The sequence below is a fragment of the Pygocentrus nattereri genome, chromosome 18 (assembly GCF_015220715.1).
Source record: "Pygocentrus nattereri isolate fPygNat1 chromosome 18, fPygNat1.pri, whole genome shotgun sequence".
Classification (NCBI taxonomy): Eukaryota; Metazoa; Chordata; class Actinopteri; order Characiformes; family Serrasalmidae; genus Pygocentrus; species Pygocentrus nattereri.
In genome coordinates this window covers 463,666-472,500 of record NC_051228.1, presented here as the reverse complement: position 1 = coordinate 472,500, position 8,835 = coordinate 463,666, and the positions used below count along the sequence as shown (strand labels likewise).

At 44.9% G+C, this 8,835-nt stretch overlaps 1 protein-coding gene across 1 annotated transcript in view; it reads right to left on the bottom strand.

The window, feature by feature from the left end:
* Window positions 1-8,595, bottom strand: part of arr3a (arrestin 3a, retinal (X-arrestin)) — a 14,273-nt gene extending 5,678 nt beyond the window's left edge. The window contains exons 1-11 of the mRNA XM_037547277.1: window positions 8,494-8,595; window positions 5,688-5,721; window positions 3,895-3,925; window positions 3,402-3,462; window positions 3,086-3,130; window positions 2,452-2,645; window positions 1,558-1,617; window positions 1,396-1,472; window positions 989-1,124; window positions 798-882; window positions 578-650 (exon numbers count right to left, since the gene is read on the bottom strand). Of these exons, the coding sequence (XP_037403174.1) occupies window positions 578-650; window positions 798-882; window positions 989-1,124; window positions 1,396-1,472; window positions 1,558-1,617; window positions 2,452-2,645; window positions 3,086-3,130; window positions 3,402-3,462; window positions 3,895-3,925; window positions 5,688-5,695 (770 nt within the window). The 5' untranslated portion in view covers window positions 5,696-5,721; window positions 8,494-8,595. The remainder of the gene's footprint in view (window positions 1-577; window positions 651-797; window positions 883-988; window positions 1,125-1,395; window positions 1,473-1,557; window positions 1,618-2,451; window positions 2,646-3,085; window positions 3,131-3,401; window positions 3,463-3,894; window positions 3,926-5,687; window positions 5,722-8,493) is intronic.
* Window positions 8,596-8,835: the final 240 nt, after the last annotated feature.

Genomic DNA, 8,835 nt, shown 5'->3' with positions numbered 1-8,835 from the left:
TTACTCTGTGCTGATGCTGCAGATGAGACGATCGTAAATGCTGTGAATAACGGATCATAAAACGGTTTGTGGGAATCGAATCCTGAGATTTTAAGCCTTCTAGCAGTGTATTACACCACTGTACTGCTGGACGATGTCGTGGAAAAACTGATGTATAAAAACTGGAAGTGTGCAGGTTCAGTGATCAAGATGAGGTTAAAGTCAGTGTGAATGTGAAATCATAACTCATCCTCCCACTGTTCTGGGGTGCATTTGTATCAGGGAGGTTCTCTGTTCTAGATAAATGTTCTCTTTCCATGATAGGTGCAGTGGTGAGAGAAGGAGGTGATGCTTGTCTTTTAGATTATACTGTAAATATGACAAAGGACACAAACTAACAGGAAAAAAGTTTTGGCTTCAGCTTGACTTTAATACAGGTAATATAAAGTGTGCTGTGGTGTTCCAGGTGGTTTCTAGGGTGTTGTTAGGCGTGAGTTGAGTACTGAGTACAGTTTAGAGAGCAGATACTGTAAATGATGTAAAGAAATAAAGTCTTTTGTACACGTAGTTAGTTTTAAAAAAAAATCTATTTACTCACTTGAACTCTTCGGTCAGAATGTTCTTGGTGTATTTATCCGCGGAGTACAGAATCACATCTGTGGTCTGGTCAACTGTAAAAGAAATGCAAACCAAAAAGTTCAAAAAAGTAAATCTAAGAAAATGTTAATTTCGACAAACACAACTCGAGGCCAGTTGCTGTTTGTGTTGTCATTAGTTTTAGAGATTTTAATAGGACTGTTTTATGAGTTTTGACTCACCAGTAATTCTAATTTTCTTCACCACTTTGTTGGTGTCGTTCTTGACCTTAATTTTAATAGGGACGGCCTCTCCATGGTAATAAATCTGTTATAAGCAAAAACGGAATTAGTCGCCACCATCACATCTGCTGAATGTTCCAACTCAGGTTGTAATGACCAACATGATGATAGAACGACTGAAGGTTCCTCACATCTTTATCCAGAGAAGCTTCCAGGAGAACAGGTTTGTCAGACATCATGAAGCTCTTGCAGATTTCAGCCTTCTGTCCAGATCCGGTGTTGTCGGGAGCGAACTGGATTTTGCGGATGACGAGCCGGGCGGTGTCCCTGACAGACAGAAAGTCATTCACTCGTCACCATGTTAAAGCGATGGTTTTGTGTTAAATAGTGTGAGAACAGCTCTGCTTCAATTGTCTGTTCCACCTTAAAGCCTTTACATTCTGGTGCATGTAGTTAGAACAATGCTAATTGGTGGGGTATAAGCTTCCATTACTTGTTAGCTACATTAGCTACATTAGCTTTGTAGCAAATATCGCTTTAAATTCAAGAGCTCGCCGACCAACTGACCGAGTAACGAAAGAAAACACCACACACTCACTTTTTCTCGATTTTCTCGTCTGGATCCTCAGCTGCTTTGGCCATGTAAGTCTTCACCTCAAAGTCCACTCCGCAGGGCTGAGGGGGACAGAGCAGACCGTTAGTGACCATCACTACTCACAGTTTACCACCCGCTGAAGCTGAAGGCCGTGTAAGAGCTCACCTTGCCCTTATCGTCTGGTCCAGGCTGGAGAGTGATTGAGCAGGGCAGGTTGGTGGGGATCTGGAACATAAACACAAGTGATTAAGTCCTGATTAGTTCAGGTCACCGTGACCCATCACCCATGTGCTCAGCACTGTGAGATGATGTTCAGGCTCGTTTTAGTTCAAATGAAAAATTTTCAAAGGGAAATAGAAAGAGTCAGTCACATTAAAGGGGACTTCCACCAACAAGATGTAAACAGAGCGGTTTGGTGTGAAACGCTCTGTTCTAGATAAACCTGCCGAGTCAGAGCTGCCCACAGTGGTGGTGATGGGAACCAGACGTCCCTCTAAAAGCTCCTCACAGAAAGTTCCTACATGAACTGGTTCTGAATTCACTGCCTGATGACTGAGACGCTGTTTTATGAGAGTTTAGAGAACTTCAACTCCATTCATGGTGGAGGGAGACATGCAGGGCGCTGTGCGGCAAAATAGTCCCCAAAGAAAACTCAGTATTCCAGATTTTCCACTATTTTCCATCATCAACATTCCATATAAGTTCAGAAGACTCGTGTAGGTTCTCTGGTGGTTCTGGATGGTTAATAAAGTGTCTATATCTGTGTTGTAGTCATGGCGACGCCTGGTTCCCATCACCACCACTGTAAAGATGTCTGAGGCCTTTCAGACCAAACTGCTCTGAATGATCTCAGCCACTGAATTCTGGGGCAAATTTGAAAAATTGGTGGAATTCCCCTTTAAGTTTTAGCTGGCTGTAGCCTAATGACTGTAGTGCACACATTATTGTATTTACTTTAGCGCTTGTTTACTTTTTTTCCAGATCTAAACTTTTATTCGTTATTTCACGTGAAGTCATATGATCAGGGTAGACCAGTGATCAGTGAGACTACAGGCGCACCTCGAAGGTGAAGGGGTAGCTCTGCTCTCCCGATTTCTTCAGCAGCGTCTCGTGCATTTCTGTCAGGGTGGGCTTGTATCCGGCGTCGGGATAAAGCTGGATGTGATGGATCCAGATGTCCTTCCTGAAGGACAGGCCGATAACGTCCAGATCATCACGGCCGTAACGGAACGCGCAGCACAGCTGCACCCAGACTGAGGAAAGGACAAATATTCATATATGATATAGATGTAGAGGTTACGCTGTTAATGCACAGCACTACAGGATAGAAACTCTAAAACGATGGAACTGCATTACTGTTTTTGTGGTTTTTGGTTAAAAGAAATAATAATTATGTTTCTTATAATATGCTTTCAGTGAATAATGGCACGGCCAGCTGACAGGACAGATGAGCAGACAGACAGGACAGATGAGCAAGCTTTCGCTTGGTGGTTAGCTTTCTCATAGTGGTGAATGCTGACACAGTCAGCTGAATGGATGAATGTTTGAATGGACAGACAGAGGACAGGTAAACAGATAAGCTCGTCTGATAGCTCGGTTATAGTTGCTTGGTTAGCTTTTGCCTGGTTGCGAGTTTGTGGATGGTTACAGATTTAGGCTCCCGGGGCTTTAAATATGTGCAAAATTTAAGTACCTTTCCTGTCGCCGAGTTCAGAGGGGTCAATCTTCACCACACCCTCTGTAACACACATAACAAGTACATTAAAATATTAGACCTCGTTACACTATTCATTTTTTAATTAACCAGTAATGAACTGTATCATCATCTTTGACCTTCAGTCATTTTAATTTATCATGTTTTCTCTACTTCCTGTCTTAAATCTGTGTTTGGGGGTTATTGTGAGCAGCTGGGTTAAAAAGAGGTTAATTACTTAAATCATTAAATAAAGAAATACATAAAAGACGAATTTTAATTTATAAAGCTGAAAGCTTTTTTGAGAGTTTCTCACCAACAATGTCCACTTTGTCCACATGATCAACATAATCTCTCTTCCCCAGGAGCAGAGTCAGCTACACAGACGGACAGACGGACAGACAGACAGACAGACAGACAGACAGACAGACAGACAGACAGACGGATGGATGGACGGACAGACAGATAAAGGGGTTAATGATGTCACTGATGGATTTTATATCCAAAGCCTCAAATTTATTTGCTATTTTCAGAAGAAACACAGAATAAGAATAATGAGATAATAATGAGATAATAATGAGATAATAATGACATAATAACAAAGTTCCTGTTAGAACCTCAGATCTTTATCTGGACACTGATTTCAGCACATTCTACAGCAGCGGATGGATTAGAGAGTTTTATCACAATATCCCAGCTTACTCAGTGCATTTGTGTTGATAGTTGAGCTTGTAAATTAACGTGACATTATAAATAAGATCGTAAACATAAGAAATATCAAATTAAAAAGCGTCAGTCACTGAGCTCACCTGGCTGCTGCCGCTGGTCTTCTTGAAAACCCTGCATGGAAAAGAAACAGGAATGAAAAAACGACAGATGCCACCTTTCGGTTTTTAAAGACACCGGTGACATAATGAACACAGAGATATGAACATGAACAGCTTCACAGACAATTAACATTATACACTCTTACATATGTCTGCCCAAACATCGTACAGCAGATTAGCCCTGCCCATTTGTGCTGAGGTCATAAGGAGCGTTTCAGCCAATCAGAACAGAGCACTTTTACATATCAGATGCTTTTATTATGTAAAAGGAGGACTGTTAGCTTTCTATGATGTCGGACCTTTGAAGGCGCTGTTTAGTGGTAAGGGAATAAAGAGAGGTTGGAAATTGATGAAGTGAATTATGAAGACGAGCTCCGGGAAAAATACGAGAAACAGGTTGGATATGGGCCCGTAAATGTATGTGTGAAGGACTGTAGGTGATGAAGGTCTAGAAACAGGGGTGGTGAACTCGAGTCCAGGGGTTCAGAGCAGCTGGGTGATTATTGTACTCAAACACACCCAATTCCACCCTGCCAGGTTAAGCTGGGGAGTGTAAGTGTAAGCTGGAAAATTGCCACAATGTCCTGAACCCAGAAGACATTCTACAGAATCAGCCTCCAGTGACGGAACGGCCAAGGAACGCCAGCCTCCTCGACTTTAGCTTTAGGACGCAATCTCAGGCCGGAGAGCGTGTGAGGACAGCTGAGGGTCGTGAAGGTCACACACTGTTAAAGCTGAGTGATTAAAGCCACGTCCTCTCCTGCCCTGTCACTCTAATCCTCAGCTCTCAATGGACAGGTCGTGTGTTTACTCTGACCAGAAGCTCCAGCAGGTGCTCTCCTGCTTCAGGCTTCAGCTCTTAGTCTGGCTTTACAGCGTGGAGCCTTAATGCAACCAGCTGCATTAAAGCTTGTAAAGTTGTGAGCTGCATGCGACTGAATTTCTCTACGACCGCGACGCAGCACATTCAGTCAGACAGTCGAATGATCTTCTTTATCGTTCTTTATCATTAAATGTGTTCCCTGTGTTACGGGTTTGTGAATAACTAGCGCTGCGAGCGCCTGGTGGAGCTCATCTCCGGCTGGAACGCGCAGCTGTTCAAACATTAGTGCTAGCTGGCCAGTTAGCTGCATTAGCTGCCTAGTTAGCTGCGCTGGCTGGTTAGTTAGCTGCATTAGCTGCCTAGTTAGCTTTTTAGCTGACCATTTTGCTGTGTTATCTAGCTAAGTAAGCTGCATTATCTGGCTGTTTAGCTGCGCTGGCTGGTTAGTTAGCTGCATTAGCTGCCTAGTTAGCTGCAGTAGCTGACTAGTTAGCTGCATTAGCTGTCTAGTTAGCTGCATTAGCTGCCTAGTTAGCTGCATTAGCTGCCTAGTTAGCTGCACTGGCTGGTTAGTTAGCTGCATTAGCTGCCTAGTTAGCTGCATTAGCTGCCTAGTTAGCTGCGCTGGCTGGTTAGTTAGCTGCATTAGCTGCCTAGTTAGCTTTTTAGCTGACCATTTTGCTGTGTTATCTAGCTAAGTAAGCTGCATTATCTGGCTGTTTAGCTGCGCTGGCTGGTTAGTTAGCTGCATTAGCTGGTGCTGGTGTTAATTAACCTTCCTCTGTCTGTGTTTAGGTTAATAATGCAGTTCATTAAACTAGAATGTTATGAAAATGTGCGAACAACTCCAAACTGCACAAATTCCAAATAACCCTGAACTGAAAACCTCTCTTTGCATTTTCACAGTGCAGAATGAAACAAACAGCAGAACAGGAGACGTGTGAACACTTACTTGGCCATGTTTCACAGTCAGACGGTTTATTAATCTGCGAAACAGAAACAGAGAGTTCAAATGTGATCAACACAAGACTCATGATGACCTGTCAGTGGCCGAGGAGGTGACAGACAGAGGAACAGGCAGAGGAACAGGCAGAGGAACAGGCAGAAAAGACAGAAGAACAGACAGAGGAACAGGCAGAGGAACAGGCAGAGGAACAGACAGAGGAACAGGCAGATGAACAGGCAGAACAGACAGAGGAACAGACAGAGGAACAGGCAGAGGAACAGACAGAGGAACAGGCAGAGGAACAGGCAGAGGAACAGACAGAGGTACAGACAGAGGAACAGACAGGAACAGACAGAGGAACAGGCAGAAGAACAGGCAGGAACAGACAGAGGAACAGGCAGAGGAACAGACAGAGGAACAGGCAGAAGAACAGGCAGGAACAGACAGAGGAACAGGCAGAGGTACAGACAGAGGAACAGGCAGAGGAACAGACAGGAACAGACAGAGGAACAGGCAGAAGAACAGGCAGAGGAACAGACAGAGGAACAGACAGAACAGGCAGAGGAACAGGCAGATGAACAGGCAGAACAGACAGAGGAACAGGCAGAACAGGCAGAGGAACAGACAGAACAGACGGAGTTAAAATGTGATCAACACGAGACTCATGATGACCTGTCAGTGGCCGAGGAGGTGAAAGCTCCCAGATATCTGTGAGACAGGAGTAAATCTGGCGTAATGAGATTACAGCAGGTTCTTATTTTACTCTCAGAGCTAATCTGGCGGGCTGAAATCCTCCACGCTAACACCACTAACAGCACTAACAGCACATTCAGCTCCTGCTCCCACTCTGAGCTCTGTGTGTACAGCCTACACACACACTGCCTGTACATACACACAGAGACACTCGCAGCACTGACGGCGAACAGAACACAGCATCATAATGAGCCTCATAATAATCACAACTTTCAGATCAGACAGAAGAATGGACAGGAAAACAGACAGAATGACAGACAGAACAGACAGAGGAACAGACAGAAGAACAGACAGAGGAACAGACAGAAGAACAGACAGAGGAACAGACAGAGGAACAGACAGAAGAACAGACAGAGGAACAGGCAGAAGAACAGACAGAGGAACAGACAGAAGAACAGACAGAGGAACAGACAGAGGAACAGACAGAAGAACAGACAGAGGAACAGGCAGAGGAACAGGCAGAGGAACAGGCAGAAAAGACAGAGGAACAGACAGAGGAACAGGCAGAGGAACAGACAGAGGAACAGGCAGATGAACAGGCAGAGGAACAGACAGAAGAACAGACAGAGGAACAGGCAGAAGAACAGACAGAACAACAGAGAGAAGAACAGGCAGAGGAACAGGCAGAACAGACAGAGGAACAGGCAGAACAGACAGAAGAACAGACAGAAGAACAGACAGAGGAACAGGCAAAACAGACAGAGGAACAGACAAAAGAACAGACAGAGGAACAGGCAGAGGAACAGACAGAAGAACAGACAGAGGAACAGGGAGAACAGACAGAGGAACAGACAGAATAACAGACAGAGGAACAGACAGAACAGACAGAATAACAGACAGAGGAACAGACAGAAGAACAGATAGAGGAACAGACAGAACAACAGACAGAGGAACAGACAGAAGAAAAGACAGAAGAACACACTGAGGACCAGACAGAATAACAGACAGGAACAGACAGAATAACAGACAGGAACAGACAGAAGAACAGACAGAGGAACAGTGTTATGAAGCTGTGTATACTAAACTCAGACCATCGTTCACAGAGAACTGGAACACAGTCCTCTCAGTGTACTCACTGTTTGCTGATACATTACGTGGTTTAGTACGTAGTAACACTTACACACTCACACACACACACACACACACACACTCACACACACACACACACCCTCACTCACACACACACACACACACACACACACACTCACACACACACACACACACTCACACACACCCTCACTCACACACACACACACACACACACACACACTCTCCATCTCTCTGCTCCTCTCTCCACCTCTCACCACCTCTCTTCCTCTCTCCACCTCTCTTCTCCTCTCCACTTATCTCCACCTTTCTCCTTCTCTCTCCACCTCTCGCCACCTCTCTGCTCCTCTCTCCATCTCTCTGCTCCTCTCTCCACCTCTCTGCTCCTCTCTCCATCTCTCTCCTCCTCTCTCCACTTATCTTCACCTCTCTCCTTCTCTCTCCACCTCTCTGCTCCTCTCTCCACCTCTCTTCCTCTCTCCACCTCTCTTCCTCTCTCCACTTATCTCCACCTTTCTCCTTGTCTCTCCACCTCTCGCCACCTCTCTGCTCCTTTCTCCATCTCTCTGCTCCTCTCTCCGCTTATCTCCACCTCTCTCCTTCTCTCTCCACCTCTCTTCCTCTCTCCTCCTCTCTCCACCTCTCTCCTCCTTTCTCCTCTTCTCTCCTCCTTTCTCCTCCTCTCTCCTCCTCTCTCCACCGCTCTCCTCCTCTCTCCACTCTCTCCTCCTCTCTCCTTGTCTACTGATGTCTGAAAATGTTTAAATGTGTGAATCGGGAAATTTCTAATTGATAATCTATTAAGATGTCAACCTGGCAACAATAAAAGAACCTAGAACCACATGCAGCACATTCTCCATCAATCTGATGTACACCATGCAGAGAACCGTTTAAGCATGCAGATGGTTCTTTAAGTGTTCATGGTTCTATACAGATCTACTGCATTACTAAAGGACCGTTAAAGGCGGTCTTTGTTCAGAATGTAAATCAGCGCTCAGAGAGTCTCTCTTACCTGTTCCAGGTAGAATCTCTGAACTTCTCTGGTCTCTGTAATCCGCTGCTGTTCAGGTCAGCCTGTGATTTATAGTGGACCCCCGCTGCCCCCACAGGCTTTACCCGCCTTCTTTTAGAGTGCGCTGCCTCTCGTCCAATCCACTTAACCAATTACTGACCGGCTATTTACGTCCACAACCTGTTATAAATAAAAGCGACGTTTTAGCGCAAAGGTTTTACAGAAGGTGGACGGAGTTTATCCTCATTCACTCCGGCTTCAAACTCAGATCAGCAGCGAATATTAATCAGTTTGTGCTAATTCTGTTCATCTTTCATTATTGATCAATAAATCTGTGATAGG